We start from the raw sequence: 26103 nt of genomic DNA on the forward strand, positions 1-26103 counted from the left end.
ATGAAAACTCTGAGTCGCTGTCTGACAACCACCAACAACAACAAGAACCTTTCAAAAAAATTCATCGTCTTTATCGCTTGAAAAACACTTGGTCCTTAAAACACCGAGCAAGGTTGAGCAAGGTTGCCGAATCATAATTATTGCCAAACTTGGATCACCACTGTGTCATGCCCAAAGAAGCTTCTTCTCGACTTCGTCGTTTTTTTCATCCTTCCTCCTCTCAACAACAACAACACCACTATCGTCCATCTCAAGCAGTTGTTGGTGGAAACCACCAATGATTTTCATTGTGCAAACTCCTCCTTCTTCATCATATCCACAACAACAACCAAATACAAAAGGTAAATGTCGTGTTCGCATCTGCCCATATTGTGTTGCCTCTCGCCGAGAGTATTGTGTTCATGCTCATGTGATCAATCGAAAATATTTCTTCCAACGGTCCAAAATAGTGTAAATGCCAACAATACTGTGAATGATCGTATGGTTCTTCCAACCTTGGAGAATCATACAACTGCAAACCCAATGACTGGTGTTAACAATGATCATATGGAAGAGGATGAGAAGACTGAAGATGGAAGAGAGGGTAATTCTGTCCTAGCACCAATTGTCATTGAAGATGATGATGACAGCAGCGATGATGTCTTGTTTATCAAGGTATCTTCCAAGAACACACATACCATCCAACGTTTGATAAAGAGGACATCAGAAAGATCACAACGCTCCATCAATTCAAGCAAGAGTTGATAGTCAAATGCGGTATTAATTTCCCTTTGAATTATTCATTGGAGTACAAGAGAGGAAATGAAATGTCATGTCTTTCCAGTGACAATTTGGTTGCTGGAATGATGAATTGGATTAACATGCAGCTATGTAAGACAAGGGATCACGTTGTGACTGAGATTGTCATTAAGCCACTTTCACAATGATTCATTATTCGTTTGTAGATATGCTGATACTTTGGCAAAAAGACATATTCTTCAATTTCAACATTGTACAATTCTACACAAATCCACAAAATAAATTATCAATATTTACGTATGTTTCTACATGCTGCAATATTCGTGATTATTTTCATTCCTTTGTACTACTGTCATGCCATACTTTTCGTGTACTGTCTCTTGACCTATGTGTACCACAATTCCTTGATTAACTTATCCATTCCCTTTTCAAACTCCAACATAAAAATTTCCTCAGGTGTTAAATTTTCGTAGGAAACGGTTGTGGTGTCATCTTCACCCATTGCGATCACAGAATGCAGAGAAGGTGAATTTCCTCGCAACTCTTTGTTTGAAGCCATTGAGGAGGTGGCAAAAGTCGTAGAAGCAGATATATCGTTTTTCAGACCTTTCTCTGATTTTGAAACTTCGTCTCCTTCTTCTTCTTCTTCAGTACTCTCTTCATCGTCTGATAATTCAATAACTTTTTGAGAAGGATGAGGCGATGGCTGTAATATTTTCCTAGATTCCACATTTTTCGTTTGAACTGTCGATGGTGAGGTCGTGATTGGCAACTTATTGGTAGATTCTGAGGAGGTCTTTTTTGGCTGTTGTTGCTCTGTTATTTTCTTTGTGGTCTCTTGTTTCTTTTTCTTGTTGGATGGCTGTTGTTTCTTCTTTTTCTTTTTGTTTTTATCCGGTGAAGATGAAATCAAGTCTGCAATATCATCAATATTATCTTTTGAAATAAGTGGTGATTTTTCATGTGAATGAGATGGTGTCTTTTTGGTGGGAGCATTCGTTATGGGATTGGCAGTTGCACTTTTTGGTGGCTTCTTTTCTTCAGTACCAGCAGAAGAGGATGATAGTGTCACATTCTTTAAGGTACTTTTAGAGGGCTTGTTGCTTTGATTTGCGTTACTTGTGTGATCTTGTTGATTCGATGACGACATGGGTCCCATACCCACCACTCCAATACCCAATATACCATTCATAAGTTTGGAGTAAAAATCTTCATTGAAATCATTTGGTAGTTCTCCCTTTCGTTTCATTTCCAAAAATCTCAATGTTTCTTCTTTGATAATTTCTTCTCTGCTGGTAGGGACAGTATTATTTTGTTGGGCACTACTAGTTGGAGTAATAGCATTGTCATTTCTACCATTGTTATGGCTTTGATCGGTAATAGATCGTGACGGAGTAGCTATATTGTTGTTAGTATTTGAAGAATCCACAAGAGATTGGTATGGCGTCGAGGAAGATTCTAGTTCCGGATTTCTGGAATAATTAAAGAATTTAAACTTGGTGAACACATATTCAGAAATATTATCTCCGTAATCATTGAGAGTAATGTAGAAGGTTCTGGCTTTGCTGCTGACTTCTCGAAGGGCTTCAAACTTGGATTCAAGAATGATATTTGTGAGAATTTCTTCTCCATGATTTTTCTTGAACCTTTTTCTGCCACTTTCAAATCCTAAAAGTCCTGTCATTGTGTTAATAGCGTTGTATTGAAGTTCGATCAACGAAGCATCAATGTTGGATGATTTTTTCTTTGAGTTTCCTGCTGCTGTTGAAGTGGTCGTAGCGGACGGCTTTTTCTTAATAATCTCCACCAAAAGTTCTAAATAACCTTTCGAAATGAGTGTATTGTTGACTTGCTCGGAAATTTGTTTCAATAATAGTGGTTTTCCCCAGCATTCTGTTGTTGTGTGTAGGGAACGAATAGAGACAACATGATATTGGCCACAATCAGTCGTAATAGCCATCGAAAAATTTTGCAAGTACCGTGTTAAAAATATCCATCTACAAATAAAGAACACAACATACCTGGATTTTGACAACTATTTCCCACAGTGATAATAGCAAAATTTTTAGCTTCCATATCGATATTCTGTAATGAGAGCTTGTAAAGAGCAAGAAGAACTTTCTCGTCAGATACTATTGCTTCCTTAATGTCAAAATTTTCTACGGACAAGTATGCATAACATTGTGCAATAAAAACGGCCTTAATGATAGGAGGTCTTTGGGTGGCCAAAGATTTCGAAACTTGAAGTAAAATTGGAGAAAGGGCAATAAGACCGTTCATCTCATAAATGGTTCTACTTAAATCAGAAGTTCCTCCTCTAGCAATTGCTGCCAGAGCACAAACAGAAGCTTCCAACAATTCACAAAGTTGTGTGTCATTTTCTCCCATATCAGGGATTATATAATCGATCAGAGAAAGTTGCTGAATAATTTGTCGTAATGCATCTCCATCCTCATACTGTACAATTCTCCTTCGTATCGAACAATCATTGTCAACATTGCATAGATCAGTCACAGCTCTTGTGGAAAATAATTTTAGTTCTTGGTCGTCCCATAAACACAGAGAATCTAAAATACTGTCTATACCGTTGAGTATGAGTGACCGTTCTTCCTCTTCTTCAAATATTTCTTCGAGAACGCTCTTGTTCTCCTTCTTATTTTTGAGATCAATTTTCTCAAAATATTCAAACATTACATGGTTGTAATCATTGACAGCACTTGCAATGTAATCTACTAGCAGCACTGCGCCCATACTTCGGCAATTAATATCAGTGGGAGATGATGCTAAACAATAAATATCTAAAATATTGAGTCCAAAATCATTTTCGTCACCCATGAAAAGTGTATCATCCGCGGATTCTTCTGATACTTCTTTTTTTCTTTGAAAAGTTTTCTGCACACTTTTTTCGTTCATGTTCAACGATCGATTTTTCATAATAATCACAGTATTTACAAATGTTAATAACTGATTGATCTAAAACATCCAAGTCGTTCTTATTTTTGTTTTGTTTCTTGGACATTTCGTAAATATGATAAGAAAGCCCATGAAGCGTTCGTAAACTATCAAATACATCTTCCTTTCGTTCATACAGCAACTCAAAATCGATATCACATTTGTGTGATGATTTGGTTCTTTCCATATTGCTCTAATGGTTTCAATGTTGTGCGTGAATAATATGTTAATTGATGGTTGATGTAACTTACTTGTTCGAGAAGTGCAGTAAAATTCATATAGGCTTCCTTATATTTTCTCATACATATCAGTGCATGTCCTTTGATAATATATGCCTGAATTTATGTAAATGTTGTCGAAAAAATGAATAAATCGTAAAGATGAATATATTCACTTACCGAATGGTAAGAAGAATTCTGTCTCAGCACTGAGTCACAATCTACAACTGCTTTAGAGTAAACATGATGACCAATGAATGCAATGGCTCTCAAAATATACAAAGTAAAGGTACAAGGAGAAAGAGGTAATGAAGAGCAAAGTAATTCTGGAATGTTGAGAGATGAATGAAGGTCTTGTCGGTGTTGGTCATCATCGAATAGAGTAGATTCGAGTAAGAATGGAGTTTCTTGAGATTGCTGACATTGTGTGTCATCATTCCGAGAATTTTCTTCATCATCTTCATCCTTTGAAATTGTGAAATATAAGTTTTGTTTCAGTCCGAGAGATGTTGTGAAACAGCCTATTGCAATTTCAAACTTTTGATGATAAAGAAAAGTTATTCCTTTCGTGTATCCAGCAATTATCTTTTTAAGAGCAAATTTTTTGCGTTGCTCAATTTGAATATTTGCATTTATCAAGGAAACACTATCAATGCCTTCCGAACCATGCAAATATTCGCTCGGGACATCTTCATGATGATTTATTGCTGTCGGCGATGATGACAAAGATTTCGACAATGAATTATCTTGATCAGCTCCCATCGCGGAAGAATTTGATGACGACTCCACGCAATTTTTCGTCTGCGGAGTAGAAAATTGTTGTGGTGATGCTATAGTTGAATTTTTAGATTTCTTTGTCTTGATGGATTTATTTTGTGTTGTTGCTGATGATGAATTTTTGCTATTATTTACATTCGGATGACCGTTGATGTTGTTGTTCGGAAGCTGCTGAAGCGAAGAAGTTGACTTGACGACAGCCGAAGAATGTTTTGTGGGCATTTTTATTCTGATCAGTTGTTGGCATTAGGAACGGAAGAGCTTGTTTGCGTCATTGACTCACTCGTGCAGTTCCATTTGGAATGTACATGAGAAGACCGAAGATATCGGAACAAGGAGTCTTTGGTTCAGCAAATTTATCAAATTGTTGAACTTTGATAAGCTTGGTTTTTAAAAAGTGTTTCGAAAAAATTATTAAAAAAAATAGAAGAGTGCCATCAGTAAGATCACCAACCTCGGAATTATTCATTCTCACATTGAAGAAGATGAATTTTGAAGAATTTGGAGAATTGGCTAGCCAACTCATTCAAGCCAATCATGCTAAACAAGCTTTGCAGGCTCTGAACAAACAACAAAAGATGTTTAAAACGTTATTATCTCAGCGTTTGCTTCCAAAGGAAGGCTATTCCGATCAACAAATTGAAGCATTGCTTTCTCTTTTTGCTTCAATGGATACAAATAATTATGAAAATCATACCGGAATTGGAGAGAGAGAAGGACGTGTATTCAGCAATTTAGTGATGAAGAGACATTTTCATTTGAGCCATGGAATTGGAAGATCAGGAGAATTGACTTCCAATCAACCAAAGGCAGCAGGATCAAGCATGATTTTGCAATTGACAAATTATTTAGTCAATCACGCGTTGCAAATTGCTGGATGTAGAAATGCCAAAAAGTCCATTGTTGTGCCTATGTGTACTGGAATGACTTTGAGTTTGTGTCTTAGGACACTAGCAAATGATATCAAACAACCTAACAAGAAGTTTGTCATTTGGCCAAGAATTGATCAACAATCAGTTCTAAAATCGATTGACACTGCTGGACTGGTTCCTCTCGTCATTGAAAATATTGTTAACGAAGATGGATCTATTGAAGCCGATATTCCAGCAATTGAGAAGAAGATTCAAGAAGTTGGAGTAGAAAATATTCTATGTGTCCTCTCGACGACGAGTTGCTTTGCACCACGTGTTCCTGATAATGTTTTTGAAATTGGAAAAATCTGTCACAAATATCAAATTGGCCACATTGTTAACAATGCCTATGGCGTTCAATCCAAAATCATTATGGAGAATATTAACAAGACAATTGCAAGTTCAAAATCTACCATTACATGTTTTGTTCAAAGCACTGACAAGAATTTTATGGTACCTGTGGGAGGTGCTGTTGTTGCAAGTGGAGGTGAATGTGAGGAATTTGTGGATAAGGTCTCAAAACTCTATGCCGGTAGGGCAAACATGTCACCCATATTGGATTTATTTATGACTCTGCTCTCGATGGGAGAACGCAGATGGAAGGAGCTTCTCTCAGAGAGGGAGGAACTATTCCAATATTTCATTAGCAAGTTCAAAACTGAAGAGACAACACCGAGCGAAAATTCGAATGCCATCCACTCATCCTTATCGGAAAATTCCCAATCTAGTGCCATTCATGTTCATACCAAACAGTCACTGACTGTCAATACCACTGCTCCCTCTCAACAACTCATCACAGGATCCAACTCACGAAATCAAATCTCATTTGCACTTTCTCTTCACTTGAGTAAGGAACAAGCACTGAGGTTGGGTGGTAGACTTTTCTATCGGAATTGTACAGGACCGAGGGTCGTTCTCAAAGACACAACAAAGACTGTGGTTGGTATTGATTTTGTGGGTTATGGTGCTCATACCAATGAATACCCTCATCACTACATAACCTTGGCGTGTGCGATTGGGATTCAAAAGTGTGAAATTGACTCCTTTTTCGATATATTTAATAAGGAGATTGGCACCTTAACGACCAAATAATATAACAATGACCACTACTCTTGCAAGAACACCTTGGCACACGCGCGGAAAGAACGGAACGAAAATTTTTCCTCCCCTACCACAACGAATCTGTGAATGATCGTTGTTTTGAAAAAGTGAAAGCCTACCCATTAAAGCCTCAGGTGAATGTTCATCACTCTGTTACAGGTTCAAAACAAGCAGTTTTCGTTTCCTTGTTCGTTTTTCAACGTTCAATTCATCGCAACAAAAAAAAAGAGTCCACCTTACCCCTTTGGAATCTTACTTGTTGTTTGGCGCCAATTTTATGCGCATTAAGCACCAGCCTCAATACTACCTCAGAGCATGATGATCCAAGCAGAAGCATCTCAACAATCATCGACTATCACTACTACCACAACGACAACGACGACAACAACAACAACGACAACATCGCTCGCTGAACAAGCCATCACATCCTCGCCCAGTCGCTCACCATCAAATCCACCAGAAATCACTTGCCATACCATGACAGCTGCCGCCGATTCTTGGTCAGTCTTTTTAAAGAACGCGAACCAACTGTCGACAACAACAACAACAACTCCCTTTGAAGTGAATACCACCTCCACACCGAGAACCTCCTTCGCGGGGTTGTCTCCGCTTCCTTCCAAAAAGCTCTCCTTAAGGGCGACCAATGCGAACGAGTTTTATCGACCCTATCCTGATGTAGTTGCTCCCAAGCGAATGAAAACACATAATATTACGATACCACTCGGATCCCTTACTTCACAGATGCGACATCCTTCGACGACCATAAATAAGAGAAATCCCTGCCGAGTCTTGGTGTTTGAAGAAGACGAGAATCCTGGAGGACAAGTATGTGATCAAGGACAGCATCCATGATGGATTTCCCTGCAATTATCTGAGACCAGTCTTCCTCTAGGTTTTCCTTAATATTTCCCCTCTAGGTTTCTAAGTTTTCATAATTTATCCTTCTTGTACAAACTCACCCATTTCCTTCATCAGTAATAAACTATAGAGCTCTTGATATCTGTCGATTCAGTGTTGATTTTATTGAAAAAGAGTGATGCTTTGGATTTTTTAATTCATCATCTCCATACAAATATAGAATTGTCTTAATTAAGGGTCGTCATAATATTATGCTAATTAAGGATCATCTTTATTGGGGTGGAGTGGCGATAGGATGAAAATTGTTCATTCATGACATACTCCCATCTCTGTGACATGGGAATCTTTGGCAAAGATCTCTTTACAATATACTTCTTTACAATATCGTACGTATTTCGCTTGAAATTCTTGTCCTTCGTGACCAAACATGCATTCAACACACAATACACACGATTCATCTCACTACATGTTATTAAACCAGGAAATTCAAAGAGTTCCAACAGCTCTTCCTGATTTGGATTTTCAATCAATTCAAACTTCATTGCCTTCTTTTGTTTCTTCTTTCCTCCACCATTACTACTACTACTGCTGTTACGATCATTCTTTGATGTTGACTGTTGTTGCTTCTTCTTTTCCTTTCGAAGGATGGGAACAAATTTCAATAAATGTTTCACATCATTGGAAAACTTAATTTCACTGGCTTGAACAGGATTATAGTAAGCACCAAACAACTTGAGATCTTCCCGAGGATATCTCAACACGATCCGAAATTTGTTGGAATAGGCCTTTTCAAAGAATTTGTTCTTGTAGTACAATTCCTCCAATTCCAACCGCACAATATTTCGATTGAGAAATTCGTCGGGATTGGATTTCAAATTCACACCTTCTTGTTCCATTATTGGTGTTGAATTTGGTGGACCATGATCATGATCATCATTGATCACTTCCTCCAATGATTCTTCTTTGAATTGTCCATGATGTTTCGAATAGACATGAAAACATAAAAATCTCCACAATTCATTCCGAATGGAGACTTGATACCACAAACGATTCACTCGAGAGACGGAATGACACAAATCCACATGTGTCAAGTTCTTAAAGATGTGTAGTAATAGATCGGGATGTTGTAAAACGTCCATCATTATGATTTGTTGTTGTTGTAATAATTGTTGTTATTTGTTGTAATGATTGTTTCAAATATGTTGATGATGATGCAATTAATTCGATTTTTTCAATAAGTAGTTGGAAAACTTGGAGATTTCATAAATATATTGTATTATATTTGGTCAAACAAGGTTACATATAATCATGTCGCATGCAGTTGAGAGAAGTGTGTGTTTTTAGAAAATGCAGTTTTTCGGAACTTGTGAAAATTAGTTCGACACGTGTTTTGCGTTTGCTTTGGAAAGAACAATTACTTTCATCCAAGAATGTAGTTTCATCATTAATGGTTGTAACAATGTTCCAATCTGTTGAAACACAAATAGAGCAACTCTGTTCCATGATCGATCATATTTTGGTGTTTCTTCTTCTTTCGTTTGAAACAACAATGTGTTTGATTTGTTGGATAATATTCCTTAGAATGACAAGAGTGTTCTTATCCTTAAAGTGCCACAACAAACCTTAGAAATCAGTGTTGACCAACATGCACGACTGCCAATCACCAAATTGTTCAGCACCCATCATCAACTCGTGTTGTTGCCTTTCACTTGTCAAAAATGTCGAGCCGTCAAAAATCAAAAAAAAATTCAACCACTTCAACCACACTCTCCTCATCATCAAAATGTCAACAAAGCGTGGAAAGGGAGCCATTCTTCAATGGTGCCAAAAAGTTACCCAAGATCGTGGTATTGAAATTAAGAACTTTACCACTTCCTTTGCTGATGGTTTGGCATTTGCTGCCATCATTGATAGTGTAAGTTTAAAATGTCATCGAATAATGATGACCATGATAATAACCCATTATTATTGTATGATGAATCATATGTTCATTTGGTTTTGAAATTATCACTTGTGGATGACCCTATTCAATGATGATGTATTTAACTTTTCGGTGTGAAATTTTGTTTACAAACTTTATACACATGAAATGTGAATAATTATTATTGTAAAAAACATAATGATGATTATCGTCGTGGAAAATCACTTTTTCACATTCTTCTTTTCACTACTACTCTATTCGACAACAAATTTTGACAAACACAACCATGGACATTTCACAATTTTTACCATTTCACACTCACACACACTCACACACCAATAGCAACGTCCAGAACTCTTACAAAACATGGGACTTTCTTTCAAGACCATCCAAGAAGACTTTGGTCGCATGGAGAGACTTCAATGGGCTTTCGATCAAGCAGAACAATTGGGTATTCCACGTTTGTTAGATCCAGAGGATGTGAATGAAGAAAAACCCGATGAACGATCCATTGTCACTTATTTGTCAGCTGTCTATAAATTCTTCAAAGAAGGACAATCGAGTGAAACTTCACAACAAGGAGCAGGTACTGAAGCAGGAGCATCAGAAGAACAACCAGCCGTAGAAAGTACAGAAACAACAGCAGAGAATGTTCCACAACAAGAACAACCAGCAGTAGAAGTGGCAACCGAAGCAACCATTGAAGAACCACCTGTCACTCTTCCAACTGTGACAGAAAATGAATTGACCGAACAAGACAAACAATTATTGCAACAAAATATTGACGCTGCTTCTTCATCCAACAATGAAGTTGTTTTGGAAGTGACAGCAGCTGTTCCTTCCTCCGATGTTGTGAATTTAATGTCCGATTCTACAGCTCCTGAACTTTCCACGACCGCAACTGCAGGAGGTGAAGAACAATCACTCTCTGAAACAAACACTGAAGATATTAAGGAAGTTGTCACTTCACTTTCTAGAAATGATGAAGATGAAACAGCAATTTCAACTTCACACCGTCACAGAGAAACTACATCTAGTCCAGTTTCAACAAGTAGCACTCCAATGGGATCTGCTGGACAATATGGATCAGGATCTGAGACCAATCTTTTGGCTTCCAAGAAAAATTGGAGTTTCGATGACAGTGATTCTGAAGATGAAGATGCTACTGTGAAAAAGTCTTCTGCTGCATCCTATGCCAATGCTGAGCGATTGAATGAATTGAGAGACAAGATCGAACAACTTAAGGAAAATGTGAGACAAGAACAATTGGATAAGGAACGTTTAAAGAGACGTGAAATGGAGTTGGAAAATGAACTTCAAAAGTACATGCATGAATTGAAACGTGCTCATTCAGAAATTGAAGAAGTGAAAATGGTTGCCAAACAAGAAAAGGATTTGGAATATGAAGCTCGTCACAAGGTTGAAATTGAAAAGTCCAACATGTACAGTGAAAATAGAAAGTTACAAGAACAAATTTCTGATTTGGAAAGACAATTGAGAGAACAACAACAAGGTGAAAAGCAATTGAATAAGGAAATTCAAAAATTGCAAAGAACTATTGAAAAGATTCAAACTGAGAAGAATAGTGAATTGGAGGATAAACTCAGATTGGAAGGTGACGTTTCTGATTTGAAGAGACAATTAGCGACTGTCACTTCTCAATTCAAGACTGCTCAAACTGTTAGTACCAACAGTGAGCTTGAATTGCAATCACTCAAGAACTTCTTTGAAAAGGAAAAGAGAAATAGAAAGTTGCTCAATCAAGAAATTAAGGAACTTAAAGCTGAACGCGACTCATTGCAACATGAACTTGAGGATACTCGTGATCATGTTCACAGACTCGAATTACGTATTAAGGAAGTTGAGTTGGAAAAGGAACAAGAATCCAGAAAGTTGAAGGTTGAACTTGATGAACGAGCTAATATCGACAATCGTATGAAGCAAATTAGAAAGGACATTACTGATATGAAGTACAAGCTTGAACAAGAGAGACAAAACGTCCTCAATGTTGAAAATCAAAAGAGAAAGGTCGAAGAAGATCTTGCTGCTGCCAATGCCAAGATTGAACAATTGCAACAAGAATTGAGCTCCATGAAGAGGGAAGTCAAGAAGGCTGATCGTGAAGTTCAAAAGGCTGAAAAGAAGGCTGAGGCTGAAGAACAACGCAGCAATGAGTTGAAGATTCAACAAAATCAATTGCGTGATGAAATTCGTCAATGGAAAGAGAAACTCACAAAGGCTGAATTTGAGACTGATAAGGTCAAGAGAGAAAAGGAGAGTCTTGAGAGAACCATCAGAGAGTTGGAATTACAACTTTCATTCAAGTCGAGCAGTTTTTAAATTGTTATTTGTAAAGAACAATCGCTAAAAAAAAGTCCTCGTTTTTTAGCAACGTCGTGGTTTGTTTTAACAGAAGATTTTGATTCTTTGTTGCTTCGATATTTACATCGAGATCACATTTACTTGCCAAGAGCTCCTTTCAGTAAGGATTTGAAATAGTCTTCCAGTCTGTTGGCACATTCATAGTATTCTGTTGTCTCTGCATTATAAGTTCTACAATTATCAAACATGAGCCTAAAATCTGACACAAAAATGTCCTTAGTTCTGTAATATCCACTATTCAATCGTTGTTCAATAGAGGATAGATCCATTGGATTCTTAATGACTTCATAGTAATCTGGAACTTCATTGGCATCGACAGGAACCAAAAATGGCCAAGAATATTCGTTTTTCTTTACCTTTTCCAAAACGTCTCGCATTATATTTTGAAGTTGAGCGGCCTTTGGGTCTATCACGTGATTGCTCTCAGCTAATCCAGGAATATCTCTAAGATTTGTTATCTTTTCTCCCTTCTTGAATACAGTTAGACCTGGATGAATGATGTTAGAATTGCATATTGTGTCTAACTTTTGATTTACAGCTGCGATTTGTTTTCTCAGCATTAAAGGTACATCCAAGTAGTTAATGTCTGCTCTAATCACACATTCCATGAGAGTACCACCATCATAATCCTTGATGTAGCCCTTATATCTTTTCTCGTCGAGTGAAATGTCTTTTGTGAAACCTTGCTTTTTGAAATAACCAATGGCATAGTTATCTGCATAGGTCAAGAATCGAAATACTCCAATGGATTGGCAATAGTCTTTGAGATGGTTCATGAGCCTTGTACCATAACCCTTGACTTGCTCATTTCCTGTGACAGCACAAAACGCAATTTCAGCAAAACCTTGTGTAAAAAATGGTCTAAAACTGATACCTCCGACAACTTTTCCCTCCTTGGAGCCAAGTATTGCTCTGTGGCTTCTATCGAAAACCAATCTAGCAATGTAGTCTTTTGGCATTTTGGGTAATTGCTTACCAAATATGTTTTTAGCAGCCAATAATTTCTCCAAGCTTTCAATGCTACCATCATTGTAGACAACTTCAAACTGAAGAATATCTGAACTAACAGTTTCTTTTTTGAGTGATGAATGAGAAGATTCTGGGCCAAGTATTTCATCAGAGATGGTGGTCATGAGAACCTTTGATGTTCTTTCATCAGACATAATTTCTGAAGCGGTTGGTGCCTGATCTTTGCTTCTCATTGCGGCTGGAGTTTTACCTGCCTTTTTCGATCTTTTTGAAGACTTTTCTGTTTGATCAATTCCACAATATAAATCGTCAAAGTCAGGTCTAAAAATTATTGACGTGGAGTCATCCATTTCTTTTTTCAAGAGTTCAATTAAGCTTTCTGAGTTGAAATCTTTAAATAAATATTCCTTAGTAATAATTTCACAAATGGTATCGAATTGTTTTTCTAAAAGGCTTCTCCCAAATAAATCATAAATTTTATACATTGACCTGTTCTCCAAGTTCATATATTTGTTATACACTTCCACATATTTCGCTTCAGATTCTGATGGCTCTGGAGCTCCTTGTTCTTGAATATGCTTCAAAATCACTTTGCATACATTGGTAGCTTGTCTCTTTGTTTCATCCTGCAAGTGATCATAATTCACCATCAAAAAATTGGACAAAATCTCACTGATGGAAGGTTTCTCCAAACACACATACGTATCCTCCCTTGCTGATGATGATTTTATTGGTGAAGCAGTACTGCTCACGTTCATCTCGAGCTTATCTTCCGATGATGGTGTTGCGGTCTTTCGTTTATTTCCTTCCGATGATGATTTAATTTGTTTGCGTTTTGCGGTTGGCATTTTTTTTATTTTTTGAAAATTTGAAAACGAAAATTTTCGAATTCTTCTTGTTGATCGAGTAGACGAACAGTCAAGCGAACCATTTCAATCTGAATGTCTTTTTACAGAATCGAGTTCAAAGTTTCTCTCACTGTGTCTTAACCTTACAAGCAGAAGTAGCCGGTCAAAATTTCACCTGGACTGGCAGGTCAAAATTTCAGATTGAAATATTTTCTCAACATCAATCCTCGGCATGATGAAACTGGCTCAATGCATGGTGCCAACGAGGTTGTTTTGCATTCAAACCAGTTTCATTGAGGATATTGTTGAAGTATCCCCGATATTGTTGATGAGATCTTGTTGATAGAGAAAGCGAATCATCTCAATCAATACAAACAACATATTCATCCAACCGTTACATATTGATTTAATAATCAATGAATAAATAAATTTTTAATAAACAGTTCAATTCCCTCCAAATTGTTTCCCACCAAAAAGGTCAGACAACAATGGACAAAATATTTACATAATTATGTCAGACATACTTCTTTCGCTGTCTCATTATCACCACTTGTGAAATCTATCAAAAATCACATGATTTGACAGGTGAATCCCGTCAACCAATTATTTTACATCTTGTTGTTGATGTCTTATCACTTCTTGATCAGTTTGGAGACGTATGTATTAATTGGTCTGACACGTTACTTGTCTAACAACAACAACTGTGAATGAACCCCACAACAATCACAAAACGTGCCAGTTCTCTCAAAAAATGTCTTCTCTCATCATCCCCATTCTCTGCCAATTGGCATACATTCCCTTTATTTATTGGTTCGTGGAATTGGTTCAAAACAAATTATGTCTTTTGTGTATTGGAGAGTAAGTTGTTGTGGAATCATCCTGATGACCATGAAAAACATTTTGAATTTGTGATCCATATTTGTATGTGTGTGAATGTCGAAATAATTAAAGGTATCGATGGATCTATCCAACTTCACAGTATCATCATTTTTCTTTTGACTCTGTCAAAGCATGGGCTCTATTGCCAATCCTCTTCTACTCGATTTATTACTTTTTCTTGATTCCTAGGAGAGTTAATCTTTGGTTGGGTTTCATCATTAATGCTACTGCTGGTTATGTCACTGAATTCATTGTTGGTTATTTCTGCACATACGTCTTGAAAGAAACATTGCAAGAATGGCCACATTCCTTATTCAAGTTTGTGGGAGGAATTGATTGTTATATCATGTGGATTTTCGATGCAGTATTGTATCACTGGTTGGTTTTCGAAATGCCACTCCTCTTGGTTCGATATGTCTCTTCTTCGAAGAAGGCAAGCGAACAAAATCCTTCGGTAAAAGTCAATGAAGCCAAAATAGATTAATGATGAATATTGATATTATGTGCGATGAAAGGAGAAGCCACCTGTGTCTAATTAAAAAAAATATAATAAAAATAATAACTGTTTAACAACAATCATACTTGTTTGAATTCTTGACAACACACGAGAACAACAGCTTGCCTGAAGTGCATTTGTGATTCAGTCGTTAAATCAAGTCCAAGTGAAAGACGAACGGGTGAAAACTTTCTGGAGTGAATCACTATCGATGGTCACGCGAAACTTGATGATGATGTTGGATAAATGCATCGAGGAAATTAGTGATTGTAGAGTCTTGTCGTGTTTTTGATAATTCTGTGTTGAATTCTTCGATGTATTGAAGCACCTTTTCATTGTCGTTATGACATAATTCCTTAATAAAGTAGTGAAGAGATTCAATACGAGGTGATTGAGAGGAATTGCTTTGGAGATGACCATTATAAATGATACCATGTACAATGGCCTTTTGTTTTGTCACTTCATCATAACTGTTCATGAGATCGATCACTTGGTTCATAAACTCTAATTGTTTCTTCTCAGCCATGTCACATTGCAAAATCCATTTCAATAATACATTACACAACTCACGGGAACATTCTGGAGGTTTTAAAAGTTTTAAGCAATTACAAATGATTTCAATATCATAGCAGGTAGAGGAAGAGATTTGGCCGATAGTGAAGATGATATACTTGACAATGTTTTCACTCTCTTGTGCATATTTAGGACTGGCTTGTAAAAGCAGCTCCATCTCATTTGTGTTAGCATATCCATTTACAATGTAATACAGATAGTTGTAATCCAAGTTAGTTTCATACATTTGCTTGCTTGAAGGTCTTTCATTATAGTATTTGGTCATATCCAAAAGCAAGTTACCAATTAGTGGGATGTTTAAATAATATTTAGAGGATATTCTTTCAAGGATGGAATTCAATTCAATGGGAGCAGACTCGGGTTGCGTTTGATTTGGGGCACTAGCAAGAGAGGACAATGAATTATTGGAATATATCGAAGGATTTCCATAAAATGAGTTTGAATAGGCAGACTTCTTGTCACTTCGTAGCGGTCCAAGAATGTCATTGCAATAAAACCTTTCAAGAAAATCATAGTCTCCTCCAACCATTCCAAACAACAGAATGAATACAACACCCATGGAGTACATGTCTACCTTATTGGTATAGTCTCCTGTGAAAATAACCTCGTTTGGAACGAATATCGATGTTCCAACCAGTGATTTCTTAGAGGTGGTGTTTGAATTTCCTTTCTTTTCATTTGTCGTGTCAAACATACTGACATTAAAATCACACAACATGAAATGATACATGCATTCATTGTACCGTGCATGAATCACAGACTTCAATAAAATATTGGACAGCTTCACATCTCTGTGAATGACGTGATAAACTTCGTGTAACTCGTATAAACATTCAATAGCTTGAGTGAAATATGCATAAAGCTCTCCTATCGTAAAATATTTAACAGTTCTATTCTGACTTTCGTAATCTTTCAACACTTTCATAATAGAATCTCCATACTCGAGTATTTGAACAATCCAATTTCTTCCCTTCATGATATTCTTGTAGTCGAGCTTGGTATCAATTAGCCTATAGTCGCTCAGTAACTTGGTGATATATTTACAGGTGTTGCAAACTCGTAATATTTGAATTTCTTGTTTCAGCCGCTCTTCAATTTTTGGATTATTCGAAATTTCTACTAATTTCAAGCAAGAATATTCTTGCTGTGGTAAGTGATAAATATCTTTTCGTTGTGTCGCTTGTTGTGATTTGTTGTTATTGCTGTTGTTATTGACAGGAGGAGGTTGCATCAATGCAAGATCCTTTTCTTGATATATCACTTTAAAGCAATGGGCAAAAGTACCTCTTCCAATATAATCCACAAACTGACATCCGAAATATTTAAAGTATGTTTCCAGAGTTGTCATTTCATGACTTGATTGATCTTTGCAAGAGAAGCCTATATTTTCAGCTCCTGAGCTTTCCAACTCTAGTATCGATGATGATGTGGTTCTCGATTTCAAGAATGGTGCCATAAAAAGAGAGGAAGGAGATGCAGAAGAGGATGTAGAAAATTTAGAGGTCACGCTAGTGCTCGTACTTGAATAGGACTTGCCAGCAGTTCGTGAACTGGGGTGAGAAGACAGTACCGATGAATCGGATGCATAGGATGAATCTGATGATTTGATGAGTGATGGCGATGATGAAGACTTTGTGCTAGACTTGTTGATAGGTATCCCAGTAGCAGCGCTATTGGAAGTTTGGGAGGTTGACTGATAATTATTCTTTTTGTTTTGGATATATAATTGTTGTTGAGAGGAAGGATGATCTCTCTTTTTCGATACATGCTGTTGTTGTTGAAGGGTTGTTGTTTCGTCCTCTTCAGTGGTTGATGTATCTTCATCATCGTCAGGAATATCCCAACTGGGTCGAGAGGGTTTCAGTCCCATCTGCGATGATAATATTCAATGAATAGTTGAGAGTTGCAAGGTCAGGATCCGAAATGTTTTGAAAATGCTGGAGAAGGGTTGTTGTTATTAACGGCGCTGTTATTGTTTTCTAAGAGTGGATGAGTTGACTTGTGCACATGGATGCATCCGCACTCAGCATCAAAAAGGCAAGGCTTGCGGGTTGACTTGGAATTTTTTCGATAAAATTGAAAAGAAAGTCAAAAAAAGGGTTTATGCGAGCGGATGTCTGAAAGAAGAAAGCCAAAAATTCTGGTCAGAATGGTCAACATGTGTTGTTGAAAAATGTTCTCTCGATAAAGTGAGATAGATGGGCATGAGGTTATCAATGAAGGAAATTTATGAATCGTGCCATCTTGGTGAAACAACAACTATAGCGAGAGAACATTAAATGTTTTGGTTTCGTTTTCATGCTGTGCTAAATTGATTGAAAAAACTTCAAAAAAATGTTTTCACCATTCGGAAGAGGTAAACCTCAGCCTCCACCAAAAAGAAAGGCTATGAATGAAATGAAGAGAAAGCTTGTATACTTTATCATCGGATGTGCTGTCGTTAGTATTACTCCTTATGTGAGTGAGCCTATTCATGGATTTATCTCGTCGCTGTTAGGTAAAAGTAAGTAATAGGATGAGAGTATCGGGTGACTAAAATGATAACATACGGTATTATTATTGTTATATCATTTGATGATTAATTTTGATAATTTGATGGTAATGATTTATTGTTGTGTATGATGATATTTGGATATCCACAATATGAACACTTTCTTAAATCTCATTTCATCATCAATTCGTAATATTCATTTAAAACTATCATCAAACCACATTTTGGAATCGTTCATTCAGAATCGATTGGTGCTGAAGAATTCCACTATGACCCTGAATTACTCTAAGCTTGACGATTTACCGAGATACCTTGTTAACAATTCCTAAATTATCATGTCCCGTGAACAACTTCTCCTCCTTCTTTCTTTTGCAATAAACAATCATATTTAAGGTAGAGAACTTGATGAATTCTTGATGAATTTCCGAAGCCGTTTCGTTAATGATCAATTTGTTCAAGGAACGTTCGTCTGCCCAACAACATATTTGTAAGGTTTGATTGCTTGAGCTTTATGGGCCAACAGCCCCACAAATATGCAAGCAAACCCTAACTCATGATATTATTATTATAATACAAAAGAGTTGAATTGATTCGTTTGCTTTTGAATTTTTATCGACAACAAGGGACGAGTCCGTTGAGAAAGTTAATTTGCGCCAAATCGAATACAACAATTCACTTAAAAAAATGTTGGAAGATGTTGACCAAGTCTTTGAAGAACATCAGCCTCATTCTCTTCAAACCAAACAACAACAAGACGTGTTACAACGAGAAGCGTTAGTACCATCATACAGCAATAGCCGGCCTGGATCGGGAAGACCATCCTCATCGAAACCATCACCTCCTCGGGATGTCGTTGTAGGAGATGAAGGCAAACGAGATCATTCTCCGTTGACAAATTCCGACATGAACTTGGTCAACCAACCGTCAAGAAGTAAAGAAGATACCACTGGTGATCACACGGAAGACCAGGATACCACTAGAAAGAAAAAGAGAAAATCACGTTCGAGAGCAAGAAGACAACTCTTCGAAAGTGCTGAAGACGACGAAAATATTAAAAATGACACGAATCTACAAAGCCTTGCTCATCAAGAGAATTCCAATCACGAACAAGCTGTATCGATCACGAGCAATGCGGACGGTGGAAATTCGCTCATACACACCTCTACAACCTTGAATAATAACCAAGACAACCAAGAAACAAATATTGACGATAACAACAAAGAAGATGAAAATAATCTCGTGACCAAATTATTGTTGGAAAAGGAAAAACAAGAAGTTGTCAAATTAGCAGAACGAAGGGATCCGATAATCATCAAAAAAGAAAATAGGAAAAAAGATTTTCTTGAACATGTTACTTTTGTATCGGAAATTAGGCCTGTCGTCGAGGGAGTCAAAAGACAAATGGAAGTCCGAGTGAACGAGCTCAACAAATTGTATGAAATTTATTTATCACGACAAAAAACCAAAGAAGCAGAAGAATGCAAAACTATTTCAGAAAAGTTGAGACAAAAAATTGAAAAACTGTCACAGGAATACTCGACAATTTATCGATATTTTGATCCACAAGAGGAGGGAATCTTTTCTGACAAGAAGCCCTTTCTTCTTGAACGAGGCCAACATTTATTGGAGCATCGATTAATGCGAGAACATAATGGAATTTCAAAATTCTTTGATGAAAACGGACAATTAATTGTACAGTTGGATCCTACCAATAATGTATTTACAAAACCGGGAGAATTTGATTTTGATTTGAAAGATAACAATGCAATAGGTCTTAAGAGGACGATACCTACTAAGAGTCTTCGCTCAACCACCGCATCGAAACACTTCAAAATCGACATTGATATTCGGGAGATTATTTTTGAGGATCATCCACTCATGACTGAAGAAGAGATCGTCACAAGAAAGATTCTTGAGGCCTATAACAGATACCAAGAGCTTAAAACCGCAGATAAATTTGATTATTATCAGAAGAAAATTTTGGTAAGTATTGATATTTCCGAGTTACTTAATTTACAATACCTTTGTTTAGGCCTTACAAACTGAATTGGATAGACTTAGAGGAAAAAAGGACAAGGCAATTAAGAAATCAAACCCACTCGATGAATTAAGTTATTTAACAAAGGAGGTAAAGGAGATTGAGCGCGAGATGTCTGTATTGCGCTCTGAAATCAAACAAACTAGAACAGCAATGGTAAGCTTCAATTGAAATAGCTTAAATGTATTACGATTATATTAATACAGGAAAATGAAGAGTTTAAGGAAATTACCCTTGTAAATACTATGATTAGCAATTGGGATCTGCTATGTAAAATAAGATCAAACAACAGATATACTGTCACAAATTTAAAAATGGGTTTCAGAACAGTGGAAACCAACAAAGAGGATGACAGCTTTGTCATTCAATATAATATCGAACAAGAGTTAATAGAGATGGAAGAGGATTTGAAATGGAAATACATTCAACAAGTTATTGAATACAGAGAGCAGCTAATACCAATCGGAGAACAAGAGTACTCATCGCTGTTTTTAGTGGCATCAAAGAAAGATCCACCCAAACTTCCAGCTTTTGATAAAGAGAGCGAAAGAAAGCGCATCATTGAACGAATGGGAATGCACCGAAGATATCCTGGAGAATCTATCATTATTCCTGAAATTTTAAAAACTGAAATCACCAAAGAATCAGAACTTCCATCTGTAAGTTTTTTTTTAGCAAGGAATTATCATTAATCTCAATGAGTGTGCGAAATCATAGACCGAAATTGAAAGAAGAAATCAAATCAGCCAACTTTCATATCACGTAAATGTTTTAGTGAACGGCAACTTTGTTTGCAAAACTACAAGCCAACAATTAAGATCTGACTTTACTGTAAACTTTAATGAGATTGTATCTGTGAGCGTTTTCAAATGGCCAGAATCTATCAGTTTAGAAGTCATGCAATCTGGATGGTTGGATAGAACAATTTCACAAGTGTTCGTTCCTGTACCAGGTTTGGAGCGATCAGGAAAGGTAGAAATGGACAACATGAAGACTCTAAATTTCACCTCTCCAGTTGCTCATTCACCTGTTTGGGAACTTCAAGCTATTGGAGTGTTTCCTCTTTCCATTTTTACTCCATTATTTAAATCTTTACCAAAACCAACTCATCACACAAGTGGACTCGTGAAAATGTCGATTGCTTGGGTTAAGCCATCTGAGGACAGAATGATTGAGGCTCCAAAACCTCCGGTAGAAAAGAAAAGAACAGATCTACCAACTGCAAGAGATTTACTTAACCTTAAACAAATTACTTCATGGATGGAATCAAATAATATTGATCCTAATGATCCAAGAAATACAGGGCTTCTTTCCATGTTAAATGAATTAGATAGGGATGATTTATCAAGCAAAGGTTTTTATCTTGCTGAACAAGATGACGAATTATTCTTCTTTGATGAATTTAATAATTCAGCATATCAAAGAAGATTACACTTGCTAAAGCTGAGAGATGAAGTTAAAGGGAAGGTACCATTACCATTGATACCACTCGATCTTGATCAAATTCAGCCAAGAGTTGTTAAAAGCTATGAAGAAAAGATTATCAAGTCTCTCTCAACTGAGGCAAAACTATCATCCTATGTCAATCAAGTCAGAAGGCATGCAAACAATGCAATACTTAGAAAGGCAAAGCGTTTGGTTAAAACAAATATCGAGTAAGTAATTCTTAGTTATATTGATTTATTTGAACTTTGTTACAACAACAAAATCAATCTATAGTGTTTCTCAATTTGTCAAAGAACCTCCACTACCTTCATTCCACCATTCTATAGATGCTATTTTGGAAATATTTGAGGAATATCGACCTCTTAATCCAAAACGCAAACAAAAACAAGTACCACCTCTCTCAGAAATAACATCTTGCAACATTTTAGTACAAATTACAAGAGGATACAATTTTCCAGTTCGAAAAGATAGTCACAACGCAACATATAGAACTTACAGACAAGAAAGACTCAAGAATGCAAGTGAGTTGGGGTTGGAAATGCAAATGACAAATCGTATGCAAGAAAATGGTGCAACAAACATTTATGAGCACGATCAAGCAACTTCAGGAGGAAATAAGGAAACAATTAATTATATTACCATGTCTAAAGCGAATCAAGAACAAACTTTGCCAGATGTAAGTATTGATTACATTTTAAAATGTAATAATTGGTAACATTCTTCAATAGCGGTTGTTATCCTTTGTTGCAGTGACATTCGATGGAGAAATGCAGAGAACTAAATCTGTGGAAGGACCTTTTCCTCAGTACAATCAGACATTAACACTAAATCTACAAACCCCAAATAATGATTACAGTACTGAAGCTTTGAAATTAATAGACAAGGAGATTTACTTTGACATTTTCGATGAAATTACTGTTGAAGGATTGAAAGACGAAAGAGACTACAATGCCATTAATCAACGAGCTGAATTTAAGTGGTTAGGGTCCTATTCTGTTCCTTTTTCAACACTCTTCCAGAATGGAAAAATTGTTGGTACCTTTAGATTGAAAACACCACCACTGTACTTGGGCTATAGCAAGTCTGTGAACGAAGCAAATGCCTACTCAGCACTTACGGTGTGCATTACTTTGGACCCTCCTCTCCCAACACCTGAAAAGGTTGAAGATTTTATTGTGACAGGAGAAGGCCCAGAAGTTTATTCATATTGTCAATGGTGGATGAAAGTTGTGAAAAAGTCCAAACATGTGAAATCAAGAATTGTCAAATGTCTCGTTCCTAATATTGAAGGAAAAGCTACTCTTATTACTAGATATATTACCCCTCAAGATCCACCAACTGAATTACAAACCGCAGCAGAACTCGCAAGATTTGTATCTTTAATTCCAGTTGTTAATGACTCCCTTGCCTATGGATCTGATGATACTTGGGTAGGATCTCAAGAATTTTTGGACACTAAAGCTGGAGATTGGGAAGAACATGCCATTCTCTTGTGTAATTATTTATTAAGCATTGGACGGTTAGCATTCGTCGTACTTGGAAAAGGAGTTCCTGAAGGTGAGACTGCCTATGTACTAACAGTGGAAAATAGCGCTGCCACTCAACATTCACATTCCTATCAGGAAAATAGAAAATGTCTGTGGCTTTGGAATCCAGTGACTGGCGAGAAATATTCAGTGGATGATCCATTATGTCCTCTTCAAGAAATTCACACCATCTTTTCTCAAAGCAATGTTTGGGTGAATGTTCAAAAGAAAGTTCAACCCTCAACCATGAAATTTGATCTGAATGATGTTTCACAATTCTATCCATTGTATCATCCAACACGAGATGCAAACAAGATGATTGCCAAAGAAGCATCAGACCCTAAAGGAAAAATTCAATACAAGAAATTACTGTATACCAAGACTTCGAACGAACAATCCATTCGATTGGAACAAGACATTAGAAGAGCCATTGAGGAAGGTTTCTCAAAATGGCGTCACAAGGCCACCATTTGGGATAACTCGCTCAGTAAGACATTTAAGGAACTTCTTCAAAGTTTTGAGGCGAGCAAAAAGTTAGATCAACCTCTGAGTGAAGAAAATCAACAACAAGCACTTGCGATTGTGAACGAATCGAGCGCTATTAACGGATTTCCTCTCAATTTTGCTTTCAAAGATATTAAGGAAATTGTGACCGAAGTTCGCAACACAATGGTTTATGACACTTATGAAAATGATGTGAAATTTGCTCTCGCTGTTTATGTTGAACCTTATGCCAATGGAGTGATGAGTGTTTGGGTCTATGTTGCTTCTGTCATTAACAAACGAGGGTATTATTAAAACAAAACACTTTGTTGAAGAGATAGGAACCATGTTCCCAAGTTCGTTTTTCTTGCTTTTTCTTCTACTTTAAAAATGTCAACTTCGTCCCAGCTCAATTCATTAACCAGTCGTCCTATGACCCAATCAAGCGTCAAACATCATTCCGATTCCTATGAAGAAATTGTGTATGCTGCTGGCGAGAATTATTCGCTTCAATTGACGGCTCAATCGCTCTCCCAGTTGGATTATGCAAAAAATTGTAAAGTCCATGATTTTACGAGTGATTCTGCCCATCCGCAGCACTTTACATCGTTTCATACTGTATTTTCAACACATTTGAATACAGATGAGTCATCAAAGCATTACGAGAATTATAGAGTAGAGAATATTTCTAATTCTTCATTTACATTACTGACTACTCGGGCCATCACAAACAAAGGCAATGTGACAAGTGACATTTACATGTGTGGAAGAGCATTAGGAGTTGGATTTCACATCTCCGACAATAACAATGACCCTCCATCTTTCTCAGGTACAGTTTCATCCACCAATCACTCCCTGCTCTATTCATGGTCGAGTAATAATTTGATTCCAACACTCCAACAAGTGGATCATGATTTTTGGAAATTAAAAAGTGAAACAAATGAGCAATCAGTATGCATTGTCGATTCTTCAGTAGGATTTGAACATTCTGTGATTGTATTTTCCAATGGAAAGGCAATGGCATGTGGTACGTTTTAAATCATTCACACCATTAAGATCTTAAATGTTTTTAAATTCTTGAATATTATTACCATTTTCAATTTTCATGAAAATAAGGTCGCAATAAGAAGGGTCAATGCGGGACTGGAGATTTTGTTGATGTACCCAAATGGAAATTAATTCCAACCGAGTATCACATTGTGAAAGCAAGTTGTGGGTCTTACCATACTGTCTTCCTTGCTCGGCCACACGATTCCTCCAAAGTGACCAAACTCATATATTGTGGAGCTTTCAACACTGATCGAGGCGACGTTTTTCACAACAAATTAGAAACCCTCATGGAGTGCAGGAATAGGAATGGGGAAAAACATAGTGAAAACACTACTGTGATGGTGGAAGATGAACAGTTTGTGGATGTGAAATGTGGACAAAATTATACATGTGTGTTGACATCGTCAGGAAAAGTCTATGCATTTGGTAGAAACGCTCAAGGGCAATGTGGAAATTTAACCTCCAAGACCATTTCAAAACCAACCTTAATGAAAGGTCTTGACAAGATGAAAATTTTAAAAATTGCTTGTGGAAGTTCTCATACCTTATTGCTCACAGATACTCATCATGTCATGGTAGTGGGAAATAATGAACCAGGCCAACTTGGAATTGGAGATGTAAGAACCAGGTTCATTCCCGAACGAAATGAATTTTTTGCCCGAATGTGGGATAAAAAGACTGATGCGACACCTCTCACAAGCATGAAATGGCCATTTGAAGAATTACCCAAATATTATGACTATGTCAAAGATATTGCATGCGGACCCTATCATTCCGCCTTTGTCACCATATGTTCCGATGTGTATGTTTGTGGTCTGGCATGTTTTGGGCAATTAGGAATTGGAGTGTTTGCCAATGGAGTAGTCGTACCTGTCAAGCTCAATTTACACAATGCATTGCCCTCGTCTTACATCCAACAAAAGAATTTGGAATTTTCTCCTCCAAAAATGATTGGTATGAATTCTGCCACAAAAGAATGGCGAGTTTTTACATCACATAATAATTCAACCTTTTTGGTACAAACATGTGTTAAGGGAAGGATTGTGAGATTTCACAAGCTATTGCTGAAGAGTCTTCGACTTGAGAAGGATCAATGCAAGTTTTCTGATCTTGTTCTCATTTGTTAAGCATTAGATGCCAATTAATGTTCAACCACTTACCACTACTACTACTGTAATCAGAGATGCCTTTTGGTAACAATTGTTCCAAAATGGACCCAACCACAACTCCGTTCCCTGCTGCTGTTATACAATGATTACAATCTTACCAAGAGTTCGTTCTGCCTAAGCAAGATGATAACTGACAACAGACCATCATCTTCACCAATTTTCTAAAGATCGCCATGAACAGATCTGTACAACTACCGCATATGTGTTCACCAATGAAATCGCAAACTCGATCATTCATTATTGTAAAACTCAGTTCTTCTTTTGTTTTTTTTCTTTA

The 26103-nt window shown here is 36.9% G+C and overlaps 11 protein-coding genes across 11 annotated transcripts; 7 read left to right on the top strand and 4 right to left on the bottom strand.

Annotated features, from left to right (window-relative positions):
* Positions 1–1123: 1123 nt before the first annotated feature.
* Positions 1124–4907, bottom strand: FDP41_007982 (uncharacterized protein; the record flags this gene model as incomplete). Its single annotated transcript, XM_044711786.1, has 5 exons — positions 1124–2631; positions 2760–3536; positions 3691–3883; positions 3942–4025; positions 4089–4907. The coding sequence occupies 5 exons, from the start codon at positions 4905–4907 to the stop codon at positions 1124–1126; spliced, it is 3381 nt and encodes a 1126-aa protein (XP_044568780.1).
* Positions 4908–5170: 263 nt separating this feature from the next.
* On the top strand, positions 5171–6688 carry FDP41_007983 (uncharacterized protein; the record flags this gene model as incomplete). Its single annotated transcript, XM_044711787.1, has 1 exon — positions 5171–6688. The coding sequence occupies one exon, from the start codon at positions 5171–5173 to the stop codon at positions 6686–6688; it is 1518 nt and encodes a 505-aa protein (XP_044568781.1).
* A 324-nt stretch (positions 6689–7012) lies between these two features.
* FDP41_007984 (uncharacterized protein) lies at positions 7013–7549 on the top strand (the record flags this gene model as incomplete). The annotated part of the gene is made up of 1 exon (XM_044711788.1): positions 7013–7549. One exon carries the CDS (start codon positions 7013–7015, stop codon positions 7547–7549), a length of 537 nt encoding a protein of 178 aa, XP_044568782.1.
* A 260-nt stretch (positions 7550–7809) lies between these two features.
* FDP41_007985 (uncharacterized protein) lies at positions 7810–8697 on the bottom strand (the record flags this gene model as incomplete). Its single annotated transcript, XM_044711789.1, has 1 exon — positions 7810–8697. The coding sequence occupies one exon, from the start codon at positions 8695–8697 to the stop codon at positions 7810–7812; it is 888 nt and encodes a 295-aa protein (XP_044568783.1).
* Positions 8698–9338: 641 nt separating this feature from the next.
* On the top strand, positions 9339–11816 carry FDP41_007986 (uncharacterized protein; the record flags this gene model as incomplete). The annotated part of the gene is made up of 2 exons (XM_044711790.1): positions 9339–9470; positions 9819–11816. 2 exons carry the CDS (start codon positions 9339–9341, stop codon positions 11814–11816), a joined length of 2130 nt encoding a protein of 709 aa, XP_044568784.1.
* A 119-nt stretch (positions 11817–11935) lies between these two features.
* On the bottom strand, positions 11936–13675 carry FDP41_007987 (uncharacterized protein; the record flags this gene model as incomplete). The annotated part of the gene is made up of 1 exon (XM_044711791.1): positions 11936–13675. The coding sequence occupies one exon, from the start codon at positions 13673–13675 to the stop codon at positions 11936–11938; it is 1740 nt and encodes a 579-aa protein (XP_044568785.1).
* Positions 13676–14426: 751 nt separating this feature from the next.
* Positions 14427–15038, top strand: FDP41_007988 (uncharacterized protein; the record flags this gene model as incomplete). The annotated part of the gene is made up of 2 exons (XM_044711792.1): positions 14427–14533; positions 14627–15038. 2 exons carry the CDS (start codon positions 14427–14429, stop codon positions 15036–15038), a joined length of 519 nt encoding a protein of 172 aa, XP_044568786.1.
* A 217-nt stretch (positions 15039–15255) lies between these two features.
* FDP41_007989 (uncharacterized protein) lies at positions 15256–17493 on the bottom strand (the record flags this gene model as incomplete). Its single annotated transcript, XM_044711793.1, has 1 exon — positions 15256–17493. One exon carries the CDS (start codon positions 17491–17493, stop codon positions 15256–15258), a length of 2238 nt encoding a protein of 745 aa, XP_044568787.1.
* A 464-nt stretch (positions 17494–17957) lies between these two features.
* FDP41_007990 (uncharacterized protein) lies at positions 17958–18403 on the top strand (the record flags this gene model as incomplete). Its single annotated transcript, XM_044711795.1, has 2 exons — positions 17958–18126; positions 18357–18403. 2 exons carry the CDS (start codon positions 17958–17960, stop codon positions 18401–18403), a joined length of 216 nt encoding a protein of 71 aa, XP_044568788.1.
* Positions 18404–18798: 395 nt separating this feature from the next.
* On the top strand, positions 18799–23922 carry FDP41_007991 (uncharacterized protein; the record flags this gene model as incomplete). The annotated part of the gene is made up of 6 exons (XM_044711796.1): positions 18799–20097; positions 20147–20308; positions 20359–20811; positions 20870–21807; positions 21872–22274; positions 22327–23922. The coding sequence occupies 6 exons, from the start codon at positions 18799–18801 to the stop codon at positions 23920–23922; spliced, it is 4851 nt and encodes a 1616-aa protein (XP_044568789.1).
* A 75-nt stretch (positions 23923–23997) lies between these two features.
* FDP41_007992 (uncharacterized protein) lies at positions 23998–25784 on the top strand (the record flags this gene model as incomplete). The annotated part of the gene is made up of 2 exons (XM_044711797.1): positions 23998–24634; positions 24724–25784. The coding sequence occupies 2 exons, from the start codon at positions 23998–24000 to the stop codon at positions 25782–25784; spliced, it is 1698 nt and encodes a 565-aa protein (XP_044568790.1).
* Positions 25785–26103: the final 319 nt, after the last annotated feature.

This window comes from Naegleria fowleri (assembly GCF_008403515.1).
Source record: "Naegleria fowleri strain ATCC 30894 chromosome Unknown tig4, whole genome shotgun sequence".
NCBI classification, from domain to species: Eukaryota; Heterolobosea; class Eutetramitea; order Acrasida; family Naegleriidae; genus Naegleria; species Naegleria fowleri.